General features: G+C 40.0%; 2 protein-coding genes and 1 long non-coding RNA gene across 6 annotated transcripts; 1 reads left to right on the top strand and 2 right to left on the bottom strand.

The window, feature by feature from the left end:
- Positions 1–1,252: 1,252 nt before the first annotated feature.
- LOC127976764 (uncharacterized) lies at positions 1,253–3,908 on the bottom strand. Its single transcript, XR_008157925.1, has 3 exons — positions 3,743–3,908; positions 2,385–3,526; positions 1,253–1,810 (listed from the first exon to the last, which is right to left on the bottom strand). It is a non-coding gene; the product is annotated as an uncharacterized LOC127976764 (long non-coding RNA).
- A 517-nt stretch (positions 3,909–4,425) lies between these two features.
- On the top strand, positions 4,426–12,333 carry LOC127976150 (isoleucine--tRNA ligase, mitochondrial). Its single transcript, XM_052580360.1, has 23 exons — positions 4,426–4,716; positions 4,899–5,021; positions 5,173–5,326; positions 5,881–6,029; positions 6,689–6,738; positions 6,862–6,971; positions 7,055–7,145; positions 7,237–7,352; positions 7,448–7,617; positions 7,699–7,789; positions 7,926–8,077; positions 8,417–8,577; positions 8,663–8,765; positions 8,896–8,989; positions 9,101–9,209; positions 9,291–9,393; positions 9,473–9,598; positions 10,184–10,315; positions 10,397–10,503; positions 10,579–10,724; positions 10,804–10,994; positions 11,124–11,268; positions 11,492–12,333. The coding sequence occupies exons 1-23, from the start codon at positions 4,543–4,545 to the stop codon at positions 11,635–11,637; spliced, it is 2,943 nt and encodes a 980-aa protein (XP_052436320.1). The 5' UTR covers positions 4,426–4,542; the 3' UTR covers positions 11,638–12,333.
- Positions 12,334–12,430: 97 nt separating this feature from the next.
- On the bottom strand, positions 12,431–24,616 carry rab3gap2 (RAB3 GTPase activating protein subunit 2 (non-catalytic)). 4 transcript variants are annotated; one of them, XM_052580359.1, is made up of 35 exons: positions 24,264–24,616; positions 23,316–23,392; positions 23,006–23,120; positions 22,820–22,901; positions 22,513–22,560; positions 21,896–21,971; positions 21,631–21,732; positions 21,382–21,481; positions 21,179–21,277; positions 20,743–20,891; positions 20,541–20,620; positions 20,333–20,422; positions 20,072–20,211; positions 19,636–19,831; positions 19,405–19,548; positions 19,215–19,297; positions 19,012–19,076; positions 18,850–18,940; positions 18,635–18,756; positions 18,355–18,559; positions 17,893–17,990; positions 17,699–17,804; positions 17,459–17,619; positions 17,197–17,368; positions 16,369–16,509; positions 16,153–16,259; positions 15,855–15,921; positions 15,656–15,726; positions 15,528–15,563; positions 15,371–15,445; positions 14,983–15,198; positions 14,513–14,602; positions 14,111–14,311; positions 13,364–13,528; positions 12,431–13,286 (listed from the first exon to the last, which is right to left on the bottom strand). In XM_052580359.1, exons 1-35 carry the CDS (start codon positions 24,373–24,375, stop codon positions 13,134–13,136), a joined length of 4,035 nt encoding a protein of 1,344 aa, XP_052436319.1. In that variant the 5' UTR covers positions 24,376–24,616; the 3' UTR covers positions 12,431–13,133. The 4 variants fall into 4 exon arrangements, with proteins under 4 accessions (XP_052436319.1, XP_052436316.1, XP_052436318.1 ...); XM_052580356.1 differs by having other exon boundaries at positions 15,326–15,445; positions 23,280–23,392; positions 24,264–24,579; XM_052580358.1 differs by having other exon boundaries at positions 23,280–23,392; positions 24,264–24,579.
- Positions 24,617–24,726: the final 110 nt, after the last annotated feature.

Raw genomic sequence — 24,726 nt, 5'->3', positions numbered from 1 at the left:
TAAACATATTTCAGTTAGTTATCAAGGCAAAGTTAAACATATTTATATTATTTGCGCTTTTTTTTCAATGACCAAAAACAAGTTTTAATAGTGGTTAACAATAGATTTTAGTCAAGTAATTAAAGAATATTTGCTGTTTGTTTCAGTATCAACTCTAAATGATAAATTCAGGGGTCAAATACACTGCAAATCAAATCAGACAATCTCAGCCATTTATGAGCAGCAAACAGGTGTGATGTTTACTGTAAATATTCAACACCGCTGAGACATTCTGTTTACCATCAGTTTGGCCCCTATGGGATCATTATGAGAAACTATACAGTCTTCTCTTGAAAAAGCTCAGAAAATAAAGACTTGCATTTATGTAGCAAACATCTCAAGAGTGTCTGGGCTGAGAGGACTTCTGTTAACCCACGAGGGTTACGTGTCCTTCACCTATGAAAAGACCAATGCAGTTTCTCACAAACACCCCTTTTTGTTCCCTGTTTCAGTTTCAGTTTGAGCTGACCACTTATACCACTCTAATGTGGTCTCACACACATGGAAAAAAGACATCAGAATCTCGAAACTGACCTTTATTACAGTTCAAGGTAACCTTTTTGAATAAGTACAAAAGAAAAAAAAAGAAAATACTATTTCGGTCTTTCTATACTTAAGTTTGCTCAATGTGTTTACTTACTGCAGGCCAGCTGCTAATTGAGCTTAAGTGTATAAGAAATGTAATTCAATAAAACAGAAGAGTATAGTTTGAAATAATGTTTCAATCTGCATAGAGAGAAAGAAGTGTGATTGAAGTGAGTACACAAAAAAAATAGAGACAGCGATGAAGACAGAAATTGCAGATAAGGATACATCTGTTGCAGGATGTGGGCAAAGCTGCTGAAATCCTTGAATCATTGCCAAGAAAATGGCAGCGTTTGTCATGTGAGCATTTTTGATGAATTTAATGTAAAATCAATTGAATCCTGAGCAATCAGACTGATTCTGAACTGAGTGGTGGTCTGTCTGAGCAACTTTTTATTGTCCTGTGTGGTGCATACTGAACTGCGTGCGAGTGTTTTAACTGAACTAGCTGGATGTTGTGACAGCACTTCTTCTTTTATTCTGCTGTAGTCGAGAGATACTTGTAATCTACTTGTTCGGTTGTTAAAACTGCACATACACCTTCCTTCCTCTAAACACATGCCTGCAGATTATAGCATGTTTAAGAATAACATTAATTTGAATTTGGATGAAAAGCCACACACAGTCATTAACAGTCATCCACTTTAATTGTGCATTAAGACATATTCGTATTCATTACAATTAATATTTCATCACAGTTAGTGCAAAAATATTTTGGAGAAGGTGGATTACAGTGATCAGATACATACAGTCTTTCACAAGATGTTGCAACTGATGAGTCCAATTTAAAGTAAAATACTAAAACGCAACAGAGTTTGATGGTGTGGTTTCTTTGGGCTTTGGAGGATCCTTGGTTCAGTATACAGTGGATATTTTCCTTTAAATCCCAGTTTTTATTATTATTATTTAAAAAATGTTGATTCGTTGTGGCATCTTCTTATTGAGCTGTTCTTGTGTCTTATATCTTCAAGAATTTTGGGAAAGTGTGGTCTTCATGTGACTGGCTATCTATCTTTGCTCCTCTTGGTCATCGGAATATTCTCCAGCCAGTTTAGGATCTACTGTGGATGAAGCCCACGGTGACTGCTGGGATCAGAAGGCACATCACGGTGGGCAGCTGACCCAATCCTGCAGCACTGGGTGGAGGCTTGGTTGAAGATGGAGTTACTTTGGTTGAATTATTTCCCTATACACCAACATGAAAAAAAAAAGTATGATTAAATAAGCAGATTATTTTATAGTACTGTATTATGTGCACTTTTAAAGTAGAAAAGTGCAGTTGCTAGGCTGCTGATTAATTTCTAAAATCTATCTATCTATCTAACCTAAAGTGGACGTTCTGTGGTAATATCAAAATTAATTGCCTCTAATTACATATATATGTATATATATATATATATATATATATATATATATATATATATATATATATATATATATATATATATATATATATATATATATATATATATATATACATATAAATATATATAGTTTAATTAAAGACAGTTAATTTTGATATTACCAAAGAATGCCCACTTTAGGTTACCTGCTTTTTTCCTTTGTTTTTTAGATAACAAAAACTGAAAAAAGGAACTGTTTATTTTGAGAAGCTGCTTTGAAATGCACTTTGATGGTTTTATTACTATTTAAATATTAATGAACAAAAAATATCTAATAATAAATAAGAAAGATAGAAAAAAAAATTTCATAATCATTAAAAAAAGTAAGGCAAGAGGGAAAGAAATCACAGTGCCTACCTCCTGAGATGAAAAGGGTAAGGTTATAATCAGTAACCCGATGCACAATGCCAGTATTTTATTCATGATTATGCCTTCTTTTTCTCCTTGCAGAGATGTTTTCTGTGGGCAGAGTTTGTGCTTATGCGGTGCAGGAGGGGAGTTTTATTCTCACCGTGAATAATGTGTGACGTGTTTAAGCACCTGATCATTGGTTTAAGAAGAGGATCACATCCTCTATCAGTACAGTGCCTTCATCTCTTAAAACTGTTTTCAAAATGTCAAATACACTCAATTCTCGAATAAATTTCTAACTAGGATACCTGTATTTTCTACTCTACATTTTATTAACCTTACTAAAACTATTATAAAACTCTCTTTTGCTTTGTTCAGTATGTTGTTGGCATGAGAGAACATACAGAGAATCCTGATTATTCTAAGTCTATATTTGTACTCATCTAATTCTTAAATAAAACACATGGGGTAAACTATTATGAAACTCTGATTATACATCTTAGGATGAAACATTCATACTGGTTTGAATGAAAAAAATGAGATGTACATTCTGAAATGTAGTACATTGATCACATTTATTGTAAAATGTCAAATTTGTAGTACACAAGCCGTCATTACAGAAATTGGACTAAAATTTTAATGTGATTACTGATTAAAGTAATGGAGTTTTGTTAACTTGCTTCATCTCAATCATATACTGAGCACAGGAGAATCGAACTCTTCCAAGGGAATTTGCCATTGAGTAGGTGAGCTCTAAAACAAAGAGCCAAAGCTGCAGGTGTCTTTGAAGCTCCCTAAAACAGATGTAACCAAACAAATCCCTCTTGAAGAAATTCTCAAAACTTTATTCATTTTCATTAAATAAAATCCATTACAAAAATGTGAGCTGAGGCATCTTCTCTCTTCAAGATTTGTGGAAAAGTTTGCTCTTTGAGTGGATGGCTGTCCATTTCGCCACTGTCTCTGTGTGGGTCATCTATGGTGAGCGCTCTCCATCCATCACTTTAGGATATGCTGTGTAAGAAGCCCAGGGTGGCTGCAGGGATCAGCAGGTACAGTGTGGTGGGCACAGGACCCAATCCCACAGCGCTGGAATTCGTGGAGGTAGTCGCAGGTGATGAGCCACTGCTTTTCGGCTCACTGCCATCCTACACCAAACAAGAATTTAAAGAAAATTCAGAAAAAGTGCTCACATTTCACTCTGTCCATGTTATTTGATTTTGTTATTTGATTTCACAATACTGGATCTATCTATGTATAGATGCACTTTGTTACCACATTTAATTAATTAAACCTACTATTTAAAACATGAACACAACAAATAAGTGCTATAAATCTATAAATGAGAAAATCATTGCGCCTACCTGAGTTGAAAATGGAATGGTGATGAGTAGCACTGCAAAACTCAGAATCCAAAGTTTATTCATTCTTATGCCTGTGTTATCTTCTTCTGGAGAAGTTTCCTGCTGGATCAAGGGTCTGTGCTCAATGCTGAGGCAGTCATGGGCCTTTTAATACCGAAGTGACGTCAAAAACACCCGCCCACCGGGGAGGTAATGAAGGTGAAGATAAACTGTTATTGTTTTCAATTGTTTTACATGTTCTCTTCTTATAACATAATGATATAGTGTAGTCTTAACCATAGCAACAGTAAAGTAAACTGTACGGCCGCTTTACCATTAAGTACATAAACACCTTTTTATATTGTTTTATAACATTTTATATTGTTTTCAAGATGAGCATTTATCGTACTGAAGAAACTTATTAAATGTATCAAATATGATGGCTTTTGGGGAAAGTTTATATCTTTTAGTCCTCTTTGGGTTACCTTAACGTTACGTTACATGTTTAGCCCCCACAATTAAAGCTAAAAGTTTTGATCATAAAACTAAGCATTTCATAGATTTGTTTAAACATTTTGTGTAAACCTGCCTTCTAAGTCATTATTAGTGACCTCACAGCGTCCTCTTGCGTTTCAAATCCCCATTCACATCATGAAAAAGGCGTTTTCGTTTATGTGGAGTGCTTGTTTCTTCTCAGCTCCCGTAGATTTGCGTTGCTTCTATGGTTCCGGTAGACACAGAGTGCCGCCCATGTAGAGGAGGAGGTCACATCCCGCAACAGACTCTCATCCTGGTCGCAAACTCTTCTGTCACAGCCCCTCATGCTGCTGCTTCGGCGTTCGGCGGTAGGGCTCGGCGGTGTGGCTCGATGGGGACTGCGCTGTCTGTGCTCCGGGGACGCAGCGGGCCGGTACCGGAACACTGTGCTGCTGCCCCGCACTGACTTCCCCATGAGAGTGAACGGGCCGAACCTACTGGAACGAGAGATCCAGCAGGTAACAGTGACAGATCCAGATACAAATGCTGGCGTTACTGAAATGATGTTCTGTTCCTTCATAAATCATAGTGAATGATTAAGATGACATTATGCTACAACACTTCTATAACAGCCACCACAGCTTGAGATCAAGTATGTGGTTGTCTTTTGTTGGAGCTTGAACTTTTCTGTGTTCTACAGAAATGTGGTTTTGACCAGCTGTACACATGGCAGAGAGAGAAAAAAGCTAAAAAGGAGTACTGCCTTCATGATGGACCACCATATGCCAATGGGGACCCGCATGTTGGGCACGCTCTCAATAAGGTACATTCTGTCAGATCATATGCACATAAGCCATGGACATATGCAGGGAATTAGAAATACTAAGGTCCAAAAGCTGAGCTTGTTTGGGAGGTTTGGGGCCACACACATGAACTAATCTGCAATCAGCATCTGTATTTGATCTCTCCTGTAGATCCTCAAAGACATCCGGAACCGTTTCGAGGTGCTGAGAGGCAGACAGGTGCACTATGTGCCTGGTTGGGACTGCCATGGGCTGCCCATTGAGCTCAAAGCACTTGGAGACCTGGGAACCAATGAGCTGACTCCTCTACAAATCCGACAGAAAGGTCAGGACGATACATATAAGGAATGCTCTGGTCAAAAAATACTGTTGTCTAGATCTTAGATGCTTGAAATAACTTGTCAGTTAAGGGGATACTCCACCCCAAAATGAAAATGTATTCATAAATCACTTACTCCCATGTCGTTCCAAACATGTAAAAAAAGCTTAGTGCATCTTCTGAACATAATTTAAGATATTTTGGATGAAAACCGGGAGGCTTGTTATTGTCCCATAGACTGCAAAGTAAGTTACACTGTGAAGGTCCAGAAAATTATAAAAAGCATCTGCCATCAATGTTTCAACTGTAATGTTATGAAGCGACAAGAATACTGTTTGTAAGCGAAGAAAACTAAAATAATGACTTTATTCAACAATTCCTTTGTCAACTTTAAATTGTGTTGGAAAGACCAACACAAATTTTACGGGTTTGGAACAACATGGGGGTAAGTGATTAATGAAAAAAATAATAATTTTGGGGTGGAGTATCACTTTAAGTAATGTTGCTAAGATACATTGCTTTTGGTGAATCCAAAACTGCCTGTGTGTCTCTGCGTTCAGCGCGGGAGTTTGCAGAGAGCGCCATATCTCGGCAGCGTGCTGCATTCCAGCGCTGGGGTGTGATGGCGCATTGGGAGAATTGTTATTACACCTTTGATGGGAAATATGAAGCGGCCCAACTGAAAGTCTTCCAAGATATGCATAACAAGGTGGGAGAAGTTTTTTCCCGCACATCACAGTTTGACATGTTTGATTTCATTCTGTATGTAAGTACTTCGAGTAGTTTGCCTATAAATTAATATTTATTTGATTAAAAACACTTTTGTTTTGAAATACTATTACAATTTAAAATGTAAAACGTACATTTTTAAGTGTATTTACTTTAAAAAAAAATATTTGAATATGTTTTAAAATATATACCCGATTCTTCTATTACATCAGTCTTCAGTGTCATATGATTCTCCAGATATCATTCTAATACAGTGATTTGTTGGAAACAGTTGTACATTTTGTCAGTGTTCTTTGCATAATGATTAATGTCTTACAAACCATTAACTACGACTTTTGCCTCAAACTTCAAATTGGCTGCTTATTAATAGTTAGTAAAGTAGTTGTTAAGTTTAGGTGTTGGGTAGTATTAGAGATGTAAAATAAGGTCATCCAGAATATGTGCTTTATAAGTATTAATAAAAAGCCAGTATGTTAATAATAGGCATGCTAATAAGCAACTAGATAATAATGAGAATTGCTCACTATACTAAAGTGTTACCAAACATTGCTGACCCCAGATTTTAAAATAGTAGTGTACGCACCCTCACATCATTGAAAGTTTCTCACTTTACCCCTCTTTTTCTATCTTTGCGTACAGGGTTTAATTTATCAGGACTATAAGCCTGTTTTCTGGTCACCATCATCCAGGTGAGAGAAGCTCAGTGTTTGCAGTTTCACGTAAAGCCTCTAAGAAAACATAACAGACAGGATGCTTTGAATTTTAGGATTTAGATGTTGTACAGATATCTGCTGTATTCTCTCTCTGTGAAGGACGGCGCTTGCAGAAGCTGAGCTGGAGTATAATCCAGAACACGTGAGCCGCGCTCTGTACATCACTTTCCCCCTGCTCACCCTGCCGGCCAAACTCGCTGCCAAAGCAGGTGTGTCCCGGTGCCACGCGCTCTTTACAGGCTACAGAATCATTTTGCTAATTCTGATGCCAGTATTTTTGTCTGTGCTTCAGAAAGCTGGGGTCATGTGTCTGCTCTGATATGGACGACTCAGCCATGGACTATTCCAGCCAATCAAGCGGTTTGTTACATGCCCAAAGTACAGTAAGTCACACACCTATGCATCTGTCAGTGGAATTCAGGCGATATGATTTAATGGAGACATTCGTGATCACATGTCTTCCCTCTTCTTCAGGTACTCTTTAGTGAAGCGAGCTGATAACGAACAGCTCCTCCTAGTGGCCTCAGAGCGCATCAGCAGCCTCGCCTCTGTGCTGAAGACAAATCTGGAAAGTTTGGCCACATTCACAGGTAGATCCAGTGTTTGTTTTTGACCTGAAGCATTTCAAATGATGCCTTTTAAACTAACCTAAGCATCTCTCTGTTTCTCTTTCACTCATCTCCAGGGTCAGACCTCGAAGGTGGAGTCTGTCAGCATCCCACAATTCCTGCAAAACAAGCGCCTTTGTTGCCGGCTAACCATGTGACCATGACAAAGGGAACCGGATTGGTCCACACAGCTCCTGCCCACGGCATGGAGGACTACGGTGTTGCTACGCACTTTAATCTGCCAGTAGTATGTCGCCCACATCTGTATATGCTGAAAACAGGAAAATATTGGGTTGTTGACTATTAATTGAAGTCTTTCTTTCTCTAGGAGTGCATAGTGGATGAGGAGGGCAGGTTTACAGAACTGGCTGGGCCTGAACTGCAGAAGAAATCTGTGATGACCGAAGGCAATGCCACAGGTGAGAGAGTCAGATTGATGGAGGAAAGAGAAAATGTTGTTACAAGAAAAATAGAACTAAATTTGACCGTATGAAATGATAAAAGAATATGCATTCTTGTAATCATAACTAATGTTTTGTGTGTGTGTGTGGGCAGTAATCTCAATGCTGCAGGCAGTGGGTGCCATTGTGAAGGAGGAGGACTGTGTCCACAGTTACCCGTACGACTGGAGGACCAAACAGCCAGTCGTGATCAGAGCCAGTAAACAATGGTTTATTAACACAGCCAGCCTCAACGACAAAGCCAAGGTGAGCCAGTGGCCTCCTGAATAGAATAGCATATACATGGGTCATATTTTACCCCCATATTATAATATTTTTATTTTCAACAAATAAAAAATGTTTTTAGGACTGTTAAGATTTTTACATTTGTTTTTGTTTTTTACAATATTTTGCTTCTAGTAAATTAAGTCAATTTTAGAAAATAATTTGTACATATTTACTACTTTTTTTTTTGAGTGATCTGGGCATGTTTTTTTTTTTTTTTTTTTACGCAAAAGTATTAGAAAATGCAACTGTTTTCTAATACATTTCAAGCTATATATAAGTGATTTTCTACAGAAATACACTTTGGATGTGTTTTTATAGGATGCCCTTAAGAAGGTGCGTGTGATACCTGAATCGGCGAGGTCTAGTTTGTTGGCGATGCTGGACAGAAGAACATACTGGTGTATATCCCGGCAGAGGAGCTGGGGCGTCCCCATTCCAGTGTTCTACCATAAAGAGACTGGAGAGCCACTCTTAAACAAGTATATACTTACACCGTCATAGACCCAATCAAACACATATAAAGACTTCTTAAGCTAAAAGTCCTAATCCCTCTTTCTCTCTCAGACATTCAGTGACACACATTGCTAATGTTTTCTCTGAGAAGGGGAGTGACAGCTGGTGGACGGAGCCACTGGAGACGTTTCTGACTCCTGAGGTGCTTCAGAAGGTACATTTTCATATACTACCGGTAGTTTTTTTTTTTTTTTTAAGAAGTCTCTTATGTCACATGATCATTCAGAAATCATTCTGATTGGTGCTCCAAAACGATTCAGTACATGTTCTAAATTGTTTTTCAGAGTAAAGCAGGTGCAGTGTCTGATTACGTGCGGGGTGAAGATGTCCTGGATATCTGGTTTGACAGCGGGGCCTCATGGGCCGCAGTGCTACCTGGTGAGTAGTCAAAGCGGTGCTTCATTGTATTCATGTATTTGGTGTGTGTCTAGTTCCAGAAGTATTTATTTGTGTTGTAGTGTAATCTTATTGCCTCTCTCTCTCTTTCAGAATCAGATCCGCGTGCAGACTCATACGTTGAAGGGAAAGATCAGGTCGGCGGTTGGTTTCAGTCGTCTCTTCTCACCAGTGTAGCTGTACGGAATAAAGCCCCTTACAAGTGAGTCATACAAATGCAGGTGTATATGCAAAAGACAAATCCATGTCAAAAAACACTGGTGACATTCTGTGTGTGTTTCAGAACCCTAGTGGTCCATGGATTTGCTGTGAGTGAGAAAGGAGAAAAAATGTCTAAGTCCATAGGCAACGTGATCGACCCAGATGTTGTTATTAATGGAGGGAAGGTAAGATGTGATTAACCAATTCTAGAATCAAATTATATCAGTCAGTCAGTGTTTTCAAACATCAATTTCTCTCTCCCAGGACTTGTCTGTGTCCCCTCCATATGGTGCTGATGTTTTGAGATGGTGGGTTGCAGAGTCGAATGTGTTTTCTGAGGTTCAGATCGGGCCGAACACACTAAACGCTGCTAAAGACAGCATCAACAAGGTCTGGCTAATAAACGAAATGCATCAGTTTCCTGCTAACCAGTTCTAGTTCGAAGGGTTATTTTTACACTAGCTTTCAAAGGTTGAGGTCAGAAAGAATGTTTTTATTTATACATTTTTATTTAGCAAGGATGCAATAGATAAAAAATACATTTATAGTGTTACAAAGGAATTATATTGGAAAGAAATGGTATTCTTCTGAACTTTCTATTCCTCAAAGAATCCTTAAATAAAAATGTCACAAAAAAACCTAACGGCATAACTTTGTTTAAACATTGATAATAAGAAGTAATATTTAAAAATGCATCAAATCAGCATTAGAAGGATATCTGAAAGATCATGTGACATTGAAGACTGGAGTAATGGCTGCCAAAAATTCAGCTTTGCCATCATGGGTATTAATGACCTTTTAAAATACATTCACATAGTAATTGGTTATTTTGAAATGTAATGATTCATAATATTTAAGTTTAACTGCGTTTAGATCAAATGACTTGACTTCCCTACCCCAAACGTTTGAACAGTATTATAAATCCAAATGTTTATGTTCAAATGGCCTTTCTTTCAACTGATCTCCTCTCTCCAGCTGAGGAACACACTGAGGTTTCTCTTGGGGAATCTCCAGGGTTTTGATCCTCGTTCCCAGGCCGTGGACCCTAAACAAATGCACTACGTAGATCAGTACATGCTGCACGTGCTCCGAGAGTTCAGCATGAAGGTGAGTCTCCGTGTTAGCCGAGCATAAACCAGCTCTACTCTGCAGTCGCTCACATCCCGTGTGTTTGTGTGTGTGCTGCAGGTAACGGATGCTTACAGTGAGTTTGACAATGGCCGTGTCATCCGTCTGCTGCAATCCTTCATCACCAGAGATTTATCCAACTTCTATTTCAGCATCATTAAAGATCGGTAACCATGCATTCAGTTTTGTAACTAAAATCCTGTTCTGTTTGCAAAAAGTCACGCTCTCATCTTCTCTCTCAGGCTGTACTGTGACCCTGAGGACTCTCTTGGTCGGAGGTCATGTCAGACGGTTCTAGAAGAGATTCTGGATGGAGTGAGCCGTTCTATCGCTCCTGTGCTCCCTCATCTCGCTGAGGAGGTGTACCTGCACGCTCCAGGACACGATGGTAGACACACGCGGTTTCTGTACAACTGACGCTGTACGTCTACAGACTGTAACACTTCTCATACTCTCTTCTTCTGTAGAGGGGGACACTTTGTTTCGTAGTGGCTGGATTAAGACCAGTTCTGTGTGGCGGAGGCCAGGACTGGAGGAAGCGGTGGAGGGCGCGTGTGCCATCAGAGATTCCTTCCTGTCATCTATTCCAGGATGTAATGCTGCCAAGTATGAACTCATCATTTCCATTGAGCCCGGCCTGTTCTTTGAGCTCATTGAGGTACATCAGAGATTTTGAAGGCCTGTTCACACCAGCACAAATGTTGGCCGCAGAAGCATAGCCTTATTTGTGAGTTTTCTTAGTTGTGAAGTATTCCGTACATTTCTTTTTCCCATCCCTCCCTGTCAGTCTCTTCAAGAGGAGCCCACATCCACCTGCTCCCAGCTGACCGAGCTCATGATGACCTCACGCACGACTTTGACAAGCTCTCTCCCGCTGGATTTGCCATCGGATGCCGTCACGAGCACAGGAAACTTCCTCATCAACCTGGAAGGTAAGATGTGAATCGAAATTAAAAGTCCTGGCTAGGCTGTGGTGTTCAATACACATTCAGTAAATTTGCATATTTGAATTGTTGAGAATTTGAGTCAGAAAGATTGAGAACCACTGATTGGTAACATGCAATGATTTGAACTATAATCATTTAACCTTTGTCTTTACCAAAGTAACTCGTTCAGGTAGTTTTGTGTGACAGAAGTGTATGTTGTGTTGTGTAGGGGGCATGATTCGCGAGGAGAGTTCATACAGTGTAGCTGCGATGCCCACCTCTCTGTCACGCTGTCCCAGATGTCGACGGTACACATCAGATGAGCCAGACTGTCTCTGCCCACGATGTAAAACCGTGCTGGAGAACGCCAAGTAATCGCCCTGACTGTTGCCATGACTACTGCCCACCGGCCCTCCTCATCCTCCTCTTCCTCTGGTGAACGAGACTGCAAGGGCTAACACGGACCAGTGTGAAGCTGCTATTGTAACAGGCAGAAAGTTGTCTGAAGCTGTGGGAGAGGGGGATCGTGTTTTTCAGGGGTCAAACGGGAGATGAACTGTTATAAGTGAATAAAGCAGGAATTTGGAAGCAAAAAAAATGCGCAGATTCATCGAAAAACAGCGCAGTTCTCTGCTGCAGGTTAAAAGCAAATTGATTCAGTACACTGAAAAGGGCCTTTGTGTATTTGTATGTCCATACGTGCTTGTTTTTGCAATGGGTGAAAGGTTCGGTTGAACAGATCGATCTTATTTTTGGGGATATTAAGCCATGAAAGGGTGTATTTTATTGTCATATTTTGAACTGAAGATGTACTGTAATGTCAGCGTGACTCATTCATGAAGCCAAAGCAGAAGTCTGTTGTGAAATCGGTCTTCAATTTTAACATTAAGGTTGCAGTTTATCTAACAAAGGTTTTGCTAAATGAACGTTCTCTGCTTGTTTCATAAATGAGGCTCATTGAGGAAAGAGTTTGTCAGTTTTAGTTTCTCAGTTTACCTGTTAATTGATGCTTTATGACGTCACTTTTATTGCTTAACCAATAAACACAGTACACATAGGAAAGAGAATGTACATTTCTGTGTGAATCTTCATTTACTCCCACTTTTCCAAATTTATATAATAACACACATTATTTACTAACAGGTTAAGTAAATGAATTCCACAACAGTTCTCGAAATTGTCTTTATTTTTGGTATCATGGTTAACGTTGCATTAAATGAGCAGCCAGGCACAGCTGGTACAAGACTGCATAAAAGTTCAGCTCTACTTAAGTGAAATCTTTCTTTTGTCTCGTCTTGAAACCACACCTAAACTTATACATTTAAAATAACATACAATAGCATGACATTTTAGAGCGTGTTTGCTACTAAACAGCATCAACGAGATCAATGATTAACTGTCAGAATAAATGAACAACAACATTTAGAATTTGAAATAGAAAATAGACCCCCCCCCCCATGGTGTTAAGATTCTGAAATGTTTTGATTATACTGATTACAGCACAATATTATTTTAAAGCTTCCTTGTAAAGAATGCCAATCATCTTTAATTACAGAACTACTGTACATGAATAACGTTGTTTTTATCCTAATAATACTCTAGACACTAGAGACTCCAGGCTCTTTATTTGTGACACGTTCAGTGTGCACAGGCATTGTGGGATAGCACATGCTCTAGATGTGCTATTGCTCTTGATATGTTATTTTAGTGATCATTGTGAAAAGAAATTCAAGTCTGCTAAATTAAGCAGATTACTCATAATGATAATGATGACTGGGTGGTTTTCCATGTCTCAGGGATTCTGGAAAACTTTTGAAGTCTAGAATATATATAAAAAAGTCTCATTCTCTCCTCCCGTGCATTTCTTTATATCAGGGCTCTTCATGGAAAGAGTCCACGGCCTCCAGCAGGTGGAGGGCAAGGCTGTACTGGGCATGGTTTTCGGGGAGCATCTCGATGACTTTGTTGATCAGTCGACTGCTTTGAGACAGAGGGACCGAGGGACAGCGCAGCTCACTAGGGTCCTAGCAACACAAACCATGACACAGATGAGTGTAAGATGACAAGAGTTTTGAGAACTGTGCAGTCTGTGGGATCTCACCATAGCCTTCAGCCAGGTGCAGAGCGTGGGCGGCAGACGGGCCAACAGCTCCATGCTGGGTTTGGTCTGTGACTGGGCATGGAGCAGAGAGAAGGAGAGTCTCTGACCAGTCAACACCAGCAGCTGAGAGCCCAAAACATCCTTGTCCTGCACCTCCATCATCACCTGAGACATCAGAAAAAGACAAAGTGCAAAGAGAAAGTTAAAAACAAGAAATAAAAGCTAATATACTAAAAAAAAAAGGAAAATATTAAGAAATTACAAGAAGAAAAAATAAAGAAAAAGAGAACATTTCGAAACTAAGAGAAAAAAAAAGAAATATATACTTAAAAAAAGAGAAAAATTAAATAAAAAATAAAATAATTAGAATCTATATTTCATTCTTGTTTATAAGCTTAGGAGGTTTAATAGTTTGTGTTTGTGTGTGTGTGTGTGTGTGTGTGTGCTCTTGTTTTTGTGACATATCAGGACACGACTCTTTATAATGACATGGGTATGAGACAGGTATTACAAGGAGAGGGTGACTTATGAGGACATAACCCATGTCCCCATTTTTCAAAACGCTTATAAACCATACAGAATTAGTTTTTTTGAGAAAGTTAAAATGCACAAAGTTTCCTGTGAGGGTTAGGGTTGGTGTAGGGCCATAGAATATACAGTTTGGACAGTATAAAAACCTATTACACCTATGGGATGAACCCACTTTTCACAAAAACAAACGTGTGTGTGCATGCATGTGCGTGTTACCTCCTCGGCCCGCAAGTCCAGGCCCTGGTTGTAGAGCTCACAGACGAGGTGTCTGCGCAGGATGTCAGTATTGACCTGCAGTAGAGACGAGAGCTCCATACACACAGATGGCCACATGTCTTCAGCACCGCTGTGTTTGACACCATTCTCCTCCGATTCTGCTAGAACCTTCACCCAGCCTGTCAACACGTTCATCAGAAACTACACACACACACACATGACAGTAATACATAAACATTGGTTCAGAGGCAAGCTATAAACATCTTATGATCTGTTATTTAAGAGCCATTCGGTCTAAATTTCACTGTCAATGTATAAGATGTATGTGACTATAAAATGAAGCCATTTTGCATGGAGGTGTTCAGTTCTGCCTCCAGTGCTGAGGGTGGCGCTGGGACTCACCTCTTGTCTCAAAGCCACCAGGCTGGGGTCCATGTCTCCACTGGGCAGCAACTGAATGGATGACAAATCTCTAAAAAACGCATTCTTACCCTGTAGGCGATAGAAAAGGACAACAAGAATAAGTTGCCATAAAACAGAAATTGTAATGAATTTTGAGTGAAATGGCTTCTTGAAAGTGAAAAAAATGTCCATCAGGAATTGAAGTGCTGTGATCTCATATGAGTGACCGGTCATCAGAGAAGAGGTGTTGTTGCAAATTTGGGGCGTGGAAGTTAATGTTTTTGGTTAAAGATTATAAAAGGCACAAAAAAAAAAAATGCAATTTTCATTTCATGGAAAATGTAATATTTGAAAAACTCAAATTGCAGATCATTTAATATTGTGCAGAATTTAGAATTGTGCAGGTTGGAGTCGAAAATGTGTCCCACGCATAATCACTTCACTGTGTGTGTGTGTGTGTGTGCTTTTACCTTGCTGTCGAACAAGCTGAGCGGTTTCAGACGCAGAGAGAAGGTCATGGTGGCATGTAGCAGTGACGCTAACACACAGTGATGCTGCACGAGCGGATAGTGAACAGACCTCTGATCCAGAGCTAACTCCACTATAGACACTGGACCCTCAGCACCGCCCCACACTTCCTCCACGCACACATCTGGAGCAGACACTTCCTCAACCGCTGAATCCGCCTGAGAGAGAAAGCAGGTTTAGAATACATGTCTCGCTTTTATTTCAACCCATGCACTGCTCATCACTGTAAAACACAGTAACTTCAGACATGCTTGCGCCCATGCATCCAGTTTAATCAGTCCTTACTCTGGAGAAAAAAGGAAAAGAAGGGAGAAAAGAGGAAGATGAGACCTCCATCAGGGCCTGTAGTAACTGCACACAAGAGCCCAGGAAACTCCTCACAGCGGCGTCTCCCATTCCTACATCCTTAAAACACACACACATATACACCTAATTGAATGAAATGAAACAGATCTGACTTTAATTGATGCTTTGTGACTTCTCTTACCCGTCTGCACAGCCGGTCTTTAGGTGCCTTTCCCACCTACATCAACACATGCACAGTCAAGTCAGTCAATTATTAAATCTTCAATGCAACACACAAAGACGAAAAGCCAGAATAAAATAAATGCAAACCTTTTCCATTAGGAAGGCAGCAGCCGAAAAGCGCTTGACTATGAAGGTCTGCCACATCATAGCAGAGACTCCTGAGAGAAGAGCGTAGATGAAAGATAGAGAGTTATCACATGGAAGTTTGTGCCAGCTTCATATTCATTGCTCTGCCAACACAAAAACACAGCTTTTATTTAGTCAATGTTTGCCAAATATCTCTTACCCAACTGAATGTGAGGACTGGATATCATCTTTAAAAACTCCACAGACCACTCAAAGTACTGCCCCACCTGAAGAGAAAGGAAGTCATCCATGACTGCTTGACATTTCTACAGTTCCTCTAATACTCCTCTACTTTTACGAACAAGTACTTCGAAACGAATAAATGCAATTCTTTCACAAAAAGAATTACCAAAAAAAAATAATAATAATTTGGTTGGCATTTTTTCCCCCGGTCATTTCTAAACAATAACCGGCTCTCATTTACCAAAGCTTAACAAGAGATTGTTTAAAGACTTTACCTCTGGGTCTTTGTTCCACTGGACCACGTTTTCCCAGCTACAGTGAGCAAACAGCACATCAGGAGACAGAGAATTTGGGAACCGCTGACACACACACTCCAGCAACTCTGAGACGACACACACACACAGATGTTTCAGTCAAACACATATTATAAAAAGAAACCATTTTAAATGATCTAACATCTAAGTAAGTTGATCAGGAATCTCCACAGTTACCCTCCAGTTTGTCCTCCCGGTCTTGCTGTGCTGGCTGTGCTGTCGGTTCATTCTCTCCCCTCCGCTGCAGGATATCCCTCAGGAGATCTGGAGACACACCCTGTCTGAAGAGCAACTTCGAAACATAGTCTGCTGCACCACCTAAAAATAAGAAAACAACACAAATGATAGAACTTCATCTTAGCTTGTATGAAAGCAGATATTTTAAATCATATTTTTATTGACAGCTCCAGTATGCACCATTGTTCAAAGGTTTTGGGTCTGCAACATTGCTAACAAAGGCTACTTTATTTAATGTATTTTTCAGACTAAAAGTCACAACGAAGTATAAGTCGCATCAGTCCAAAAATACGTCATGACGAGTAAAAAACATATATAAATCGCATTTATTTAGAACCAAGAACAAAGAGTTCACATTACCATCTACAGCCGCGAGAGGGCGCTCTATGCTGCTCATTGTAGTTTACAGGAGGACTGAGCAGGAAAGAGCGCCCTCTCGCGGCTGTAGATGGTAATGTGAACTATTGGTTCGTTTCTCTTGGTGCATGTCAAATTAAATATGGAAAATACGGTAATCATAAATTATAGAGAAAAACTGTAATATTATGAAATATTACTACAGTTTAAAACAACTGTTCTTTGTTTTAGTATATTGCTAAATTTAATATATTCCTGTGATAGCAAAGCTGAATGTTCAGCAGCCATTCTTTAAAGGAATATAAACTTCTGTTCAATTTAATACATCTTTGCTAAATACAAGTATTAATTAAACATATGTAAAATAAATAAACAAAAATACTATAGTATATATTTGTGTGTTTTATGTACCTCTGCCACTCTCTAATAGTGTTTTGACCGAGCAGCGTGTGACAGCGCCACTTGTAGAGCCCTGAGGAGACGGCAAGCAGAGCAGTGTCTGCAGAGCAAGAACATCCTCCAACTGCTTTATACACACCACCCACTGCTCCAACTCCAGAGAAACACATTCCCACTCCTGGAACTGCACAGAGAGAGAGAGAGAGAGAGAGACCGTAACACACACACACTGCACCAACTCTATAGATACAGAAAAACACACACACACACACACCTTGCTCTCTGCCAGCCTGGTGATGGCATTCTTGGCTACACGATGAGCGACTAGAGCAGCCAGCAGTGCGGCGCCAGAGCTCTCAGACTGAACACAAGCTGTGCGCACCTGCTGCCACCAGGGTGAGACACACTGCCCGTCCCATGACTCATCCACCGCTCCTGACACACACACAGAATTAGAATGTTAATATACTGGATACAAATACAGGCTGATCTCTCTCACAGATGACGTTAAAACCTTTCATGGAGCTGAGGGTGGACAGCAGCGTGTGCAGGTGTGAGACGGCGTCTGGGCACTTCAGCACATCCTTCTCTTTGTTCAGCCAAACTGACAAAAGCAAAGACTGACAGAGAGACATAAAAAAGCAGAAATGACATTGAAGCAAATTCAGATTATATTCCAACTTTCTTTTTTCTCTTTATATCACTTACCAGTAGCTGCTGAGGGCTGATGCCACTTTCCTGCAGAGTCTCACACACTCTTTGTAAAGGACTCTGACCAGACAGACAACCCCAGAACAGGAAACTACCTGAAATGCACACCAAAATCACATTTGTGATGCACCAATACTGAAATTTTGAATGATATGATATTATTTTCATGTTATTGCAAATAATTGATAGTACTAAGATTTCTACACTATTTTGACTAAATAATGGATTATAGAAAAATAAAAACAGTAGGGCAGAGAGGTGCGCAAAATGAAGGTCTCATGGGTTTGGCACAACATGAAGGTGAGTAACTAATGATCCTAACTAAATTATCCCTGTAAAAATAGTCGACTGGTACTGTGTGGTACAAATATTTTGTGCATCCTTAAAATGAATATTCAAAATGTAAACATTTATGACACTTAAAAGAAGCATAAAAATAAAGCACAATGAAATAAATACCCAGCTGGGTCCAATCGGTATCAGGTTGTTTAATCACTCTGAGCTCTCCATTCAACCACTCCAACTGAGACAGAAATGTTCGGACTGGAAGTGGCTCACTTGAGTCTTGAGCAAATGAGACGCAGGGCCGAGAGTTCATCTCTGTGTATCGCTGCAGGACTGGCCCGACACGAGCAAGATCATCCTCAATGCCAGAAAACGACGGCTGTATGGAAAGGAGAAGCCTTTAGTTCAAATCCTAGTGTGAAGATGTCAACAGGATAATGTCTGTATTACACACATGTTCTGGCTCAGTGGGTGATGCATCTGGTGTGTGCAGTAACTGAACGTCTGTGTAGAGCTGGAGAAGTTTGAGCTGGGATGAGCAAAACTGCAGCAACGACTCATCAACAGCTTCAGGATCTAATACAAACACACATGAAAAACAGATCAAACATTGACATAAGTGCTTAAATATAAAAAATACACTACGCCCAGCGAGGCTGAGGGTGTTACCTTGTTCTTTCAGGCTAGCCAATAATGCACCAGTAACATTGGTCAAACAGGACACTGGTGCAGTCTTATTGGACAAAAGTGACTCCAGGGCCTGTCAATCAATCAGATATTTTATCAAACTTTGTTAAGATATACATGTTGGTGTGTGTCTGTTTTACAAACCTGTTTCTTAATAGCTGGATGTTTAATGTCCAGTAACACACTTTGTGCTTCACTCTCAAGCAGAGCTGTCAATCAAAGGTTAAAGGTCAACTCAAACATGCGTAATAGAACTATAATATAACATTGGGTAGTGGTAAATTTTTGGGGGATGACAACCAAGCATATGCATTGTATCTCATGAATATTAATGAGGTAGATCTGACCTGGCTCCACCTCCCTGCTCCTCAGTAAAGTGGTGAGTCTCCTCAGAAGGTGCATGTCTTTAGCGCGTTCGCTCTTCTTATCACTGACCAACACACAGAACAGACACATTTGCACTAACCAGCATTGTGTGTGTTTGTTGTGAATATTAATGTGCACATGTTCATGAATAATTTATGTTTGAGCATGCACCTGAGTGCCAGGTGGAATGGTATGGTGACGGCTCTCAGTGCTCCATTAACCAGGTCAAACAGACACACTTGTTGTGTGTGGATTTGCCAGCCCTGACTGGTAACACTGTTCACACCCATTAACCTGTGACCTGCGTACAGCAGCCTGGAAGAGAGAGACATAAATTAATATGCAATTTCAGATGGTAGCAATCAGGAGTGTTATTTTTAAGTTTTGTGTGCGAGTATGTACCTGCAGTGTTTGCCTACAGTAAAAGCCCCTACTCGTGGACCATGCTGAGTTCCCCACACCTCTAAAATACCCCTACGTGGGGCATAAATCACGAGAAACTGGGCATGCCGGCGGGGCATAGAAGGAGATGTGGCTAGATCTCTCTCCCCACGAGCCTCTGACACCTGCACCCATCCGAGCTGAGCATCACGATAGCCTGCATACACATAAAACAGATATTAAGAAAAAACATTTTTGTTTATATACAGTACTGTAGAAAAGTTTGGGGGAAAAAGTTACATTTTAATCTTTTTGGAACTCTCTCATGCCCAGTAAAGCTGCATTTTTTGATCAGAAATAAAGTAAAAATTTTATAATATCGAAATATTATTACAATTTAAAATTAATATTTCTGTTTTCTTTAATAAAGAAACAAAAGGTGAATTTCACTGCTCACCCTTCCACATCCTGATAGCGATGCCTCGTGCCACATCCAGCAGCGTGACTCTGCCAAAGTCATCTGTGACGCCAGCCAGAGTGTTACATGGAGAGAGACAGATAGACTCGCCATGTCGACGAGAATCTGGAAGGCCGAACCTGAATAAAAGTAGAAAAATGAATGTTAAATGAGTTAAATATTGTGTATGTATATGATTACAAGAAGTTAAAAGGCAATGATGGGGATAATTAGAGATAGTTTGACTGCACATAGAGTTACCGAACAGGAAGGGCTGTGGCTGGCTCCACTTTTGGCTTCTGTTTCTGCACTGACTCCTCTTCATTTTTAGTCTTCCATCCCAACCAACCACTAAGCAGGAAGTAAAGAGAGAGGCAGAGACAAATAATGATTAAACATGGAGTGAAACTGAACATGACAGGCCAGTGCTAATAAGAGCCAAGAGTTCAAATAACCCAGACACACAGACCTGGCAGCACTGAACAGAGCTGATGTGAGTTTGCTGGCCACAGCCAGAGCCACATGGGAGAGAAGAGGCTGAGAACTACCCTGATATGGGAGAGAGAGAGAGGAAATACGGCCATGATCAACAAGTACAACTACAAACAAGCCACAGACACCAACAACAGAGCGATCAAACAAGATGTGATTGTGTGTGTGTGTGTTTGTACCTCTATAGCGTAGAAGAAGCCAGTGTAGGGTCCACCTCCCACTGTGATGTACTGACTCATAGCAGGAGGACTTCCTTTAACCGAAGCATGAAATCCTCCAAGGTTAGATGCATTTTTCATCTGATCGAACACACTCAGAGTAGTGATACCTGAAAGAGAAAGACATTACCTCACTAACATTCAAACTTTTCCCATCAGTAATTCTATGAAAGAAACTAATAATTTTATTAAGCAATGACAAATTCAACTGATAAAACATTTATAATGCTACAAAAAATATATTTCAAATAAATGTCTATTCATCAAAGAATCCTGAATAGATACATCACATTTTCCACAAAACTATTAAGCAGCACCACAGTTTTTAAATGGGTAGTAATGAAAATGTTTCTTGAGCACCAAATCAGCATATTAGAAAGATTTCTGATGGATGTACCTATGCTGGAATGGTCTGTAATTGTGTCCATGTCTTGCAGGCCCCATTTCTTATAGGCCAGTGGTGGAGGCTGGATGACATCACTTCCTGCTGCTGCAGCTGAAATCGATGCAAGGAAAATAATATGTGAAAATATGACCGAATGACAGACTAAATTATAAATAGGTAAGGGACTACTGGTCAAAAGTCTCTCCCTCTCCTACCTCTGGCAACCTGGTTTCGACAGGCACGTAAAGACTGGAAGAGACTAAATCCATCGATGGTGACAAGGGCTACTGGGTACAGAATACTGAGCTCCTCGTGCTGATAGAGAAACAGGTATTTCAACATCTAATCAGCACGTCATCAGAGTAGACAGATGTCTACTGTTTAAGATGTCATGTCTATCCTTGCCTTAACAAATGCTTTGTGCAGAACTGAACACATCAAGTCAGTGTAAGAGGTCTCTCTACCTGTTCCGTTACTCCAGGGTGACGTGGGATCTCATAGGTGCGACACTTCAGTCGTAGCACGGGATCTTCATGCAACAATTGGGCCAACAGAAGAACACCGCTCTATACACACACACATACACACACGCTGGATTAGACCAGTGGCTGTGCTGATACGGGTCTGGTTCTGATTAAATATGACATGTAGCTGTTTATTAAACATGTCAGTTCATTAGAGAGTCTGAACTGAGCTGGTAAATGTATAGGTCAGAAAACATCACAGTACCTCTGTGTAGAAACGGACATATCCTGAGCTGAATCCAACCACAATACAGGTCCAATCAGGCCGACCGGTAGAACTCCTAAAACACATAAACACATCATGAGAACATAAATTACCTTGTGAGGTTGGTGAATTTTTACAAATGTTTTTGAAAGAAGTTTCACAAAGTGCTCACAAAGTCTGCATCTATTGCTCCAAATTACAGTAAAGAAAAAATATTGTAATTAAAAAATGGTTTTAATATGTGTATTAATATGTAATATGGTTTAATATGTCATTTAATGGTGATTTTAATATATGCTCAAATGTGATTTATTTCAGTAAAAAAAGTAATATTACGAAATATTGTAATTAACTGTTTTTATTTTAATATATGTTCAAATCTAATTTATTTTAGCAGCCATTACTCAAGTCTTCAGTGTCACCTGATCCTTCAGAAATAATTTTTAAATGCAAATTTGCTGCCCAAGGAACATTTCTCAGTATTTTCAATTCTGAAAACAGTTGTGCTGCTTAATATTTTTGGGGAATTCTTAGCGGAACAGAAATCTTTTAAAACAAAATAAAAGTCTTTGCTGTCATTGTATACAGGAGCCTGTATGTGAGTGTGATGTTCTTACCTCTTCTGGCTGGCCAGTGGAATACAGATAACACTACTGATACACTCCCTGTGGAAAGAACCGACCAAAAAAACTGTAAACCTGTGAAACACATATTTTGGCCACTCTTCATTTGTTTATTTGTGTTCTTCTGCCTCTTTTTTTTTTTTTACTTTTTACAATCCTTGTTATAATAAACATTTACAAACTCCTTTACATATAATACTTCTCAGTCCTTCCTTTCTGTCTTGTAACTCATTCCCTCTTCATGGTGTTTCTCATAAAACCATCCAATCCTGACCCTCCCCTCTCCTCTCCCGTCTCTCACCCCTCGTCAGCGCTCAGCGTTCCACTCCAGGTCACAGCGAGGGTCATTTCCTCCTGACCACTCTCATCTGTCCGCCACTTGGCTGCCAATCAATCAATCAAACAATCAATAAATTCACAAACGAGTTATACCAATCAATAACAAGTAAAGATGAGATTAATCCCTGCTGTGTGTATGTGTGTGTACCAGTGAGAAATGCGGCTTTGTGCTCTCGAGCGATGACCAGCAGATCTGAGCAGGGCGAGAGAGACAGCACACAGTCCTGTAACCAGGGGGCGCTCTGCTGCTCCTCCTCTTCAGCCTAAGAGAAGGACATGCAGAATTCAGGGGGGAAAAAGTGTTTTCATGGTGGATTCATGTTATTTTGTGGTCAGTATGAATTGTCTTTGTATGGAAAAGAGATGTGCATAAATTCTTCAAAATTTCAAGTTTTGTCTTCCACAAAAAAATAATAACATACAGGTTTAGAATGACATTTGGTTGAGTCAATAATGACCTGAGCTCCATCCTCTTTAGGACCATCAGGATTCTCCCAAGAGCCCCAGTCGGAGTCATCCCATGTTAACTCATTCTCTAGAGAAAGAGAAAAAGATCAGCTGTAAATAATGTAGTCAGAGAGGATGAATCTATTACATTAGACAGTCAGTCAGCTCCATCTGGTGTCCTTCAACCTCTGTGAGAGTTCATACACAGTCTCATCCTCTTTTTCATCCCCTTACGGATCTATGACCAAGTGTTTTGATACAAATCATCTGCCAATCACATGACAAAATCAAGAATGCAAGTTTTACCTCATTTACAAACTGTCAATATACCCTTTCCCTTTTCTTATCTGCATGTCTTTCTCTTTGTCTGTCTTTCGTTCATTCACTGTCTCTAACACAGTCATGTGTTTCAGGACCTTTCTGCAGGATGACTCATTCTCCAAGGGCAAATACACCTCCCTTCCTCCCTCCTTCCCTCTTTCTTTCTCTCTGCAGGGAGTGAATAACTTATTCTGCATCACAGCCAGACCATTCACATTTCAAAACATTTTTTTTTTCCTTTTTCAAAATTCACCAACACATACAGTTCACTTATTATTAGCTCAGTATAAAAACAGTATATTTTATATCTTTTAACTCTAAACCTATGCCTCGCACATATCGTTCTGCATTTATATATTTTAATTAAAACACTATTTACTAGTTGATCACCGTCGTTTTATTATCGTTGTGGTTTCCTTATTGTATGCAAATCAAAACCCAACACACAGCCTGTCAGTTCTGGTGATGGTTTTGTTATTTTGCTCTTACCTGGAAAACCACTTTCCAACTCTACCAGTCACCCAAGCCGAACCCCACACACCCGAACTGACACCCGTAAATCACTGAACAACCGTAGTGCAGGATAACCATTATTAAACTGGCCTTTCCATACACACACATACTGACTCCAGCAGTACCTGCTTGTGTTTTCTCTTCCTCGGGTCCGGCGCTGTTGTGCTTGGGGAACAGAAACTCTCGCACCTGTTTGAGCTCCTGGACCCGGCCGAAATCCAGCAGACAGCAGGACATGATTCAGGCGGAACCAGACCCAAAACCTGCGGATTCTACAACATAAACCCTCCGCCCGCTGCGTGATCTGCCTCTTAGTGTGTTAAATATCCTGTCTGTGAAGTTTGTGAGGGTGTCGAGTGTTTTTTTGGAGCCAAACGAGTCAGAAAATCCAGCTGAAGTGTCAGTGTGTGTGTTGTTGTGCTGAGTTTGGGATGACAAACACATCCGCTGTAGACACGCTAAACGCGCGGCTGCCCCCTGCTGACCTGGAGGACAAGGACCTCTAAATTCTATTAGGTGTATTTTCTATTAATAATATAATATAATATAATATAATATAATAGTTCCAGTGTACAGAACTGTTTTTAT

The sequence above is a fragment of the Carassius gibelio genome, chromosome B17, assembly GCF_023724105.1.
Source record: "Carassius gibelio isolate Cgi1373 ecotype wild population from Czech Republic chromosome B17, carGib1.2-hapl.c, whole genome shotgun sequence".
Lineage (NCBI taxonomy): Eukaryota > Metazoa > Chordata > Actinopteri > Cypriniformes > Cyprinidae > Carassius > Carassius gibelio.
This window is presented reverse-complemented; position numbering and strand designations above follow the sequence as displayed.

Coding starts and splice junctions, on each gene's coding strand:
- rab3gap2 (XM_052580356.1), bottom strand. CDS start 24,375: ATGTCCTGCTGTCTGCTGGATTTCGGCCGGGTCCAGGAGCTCAAACAG. Junction 18,560..18,634: donor CACCCACTGAGCCAGAACAT/GTGTGTAATACA, acceptor CTTTCCATACAG/CCGTCGTTTTCTGGCATTGA. Junction 17,991..18,354: donor TACCGATTGGACCCAGCTGG/GTATTTATTTCA, acceptor TGTGCATTTCAG/GTAGTTTCCTGTTCTGGGGT.
- LOC127976150 (XM_052580360.1), top strand. CDS start 4,543: ATGCTGCTGCTTCGGCGTTCGGCGGTAGGGCTCGGCGGTGTGGCTCGA. Junction 6,030..6,688: donor TCCAAGATATGCATAACAAG/GTGGGAGAAGTT, acceptor CTTTGCGTACAG/GGTTTAATTTATCAGGACTA. Junction 9,210..9,290: donor CGGAATAAAGCCCCTTACAA/GTGAGTCATACA, acceptor TGTGTGTTTCAG/AACCCTAGTGGTCCATGGAT.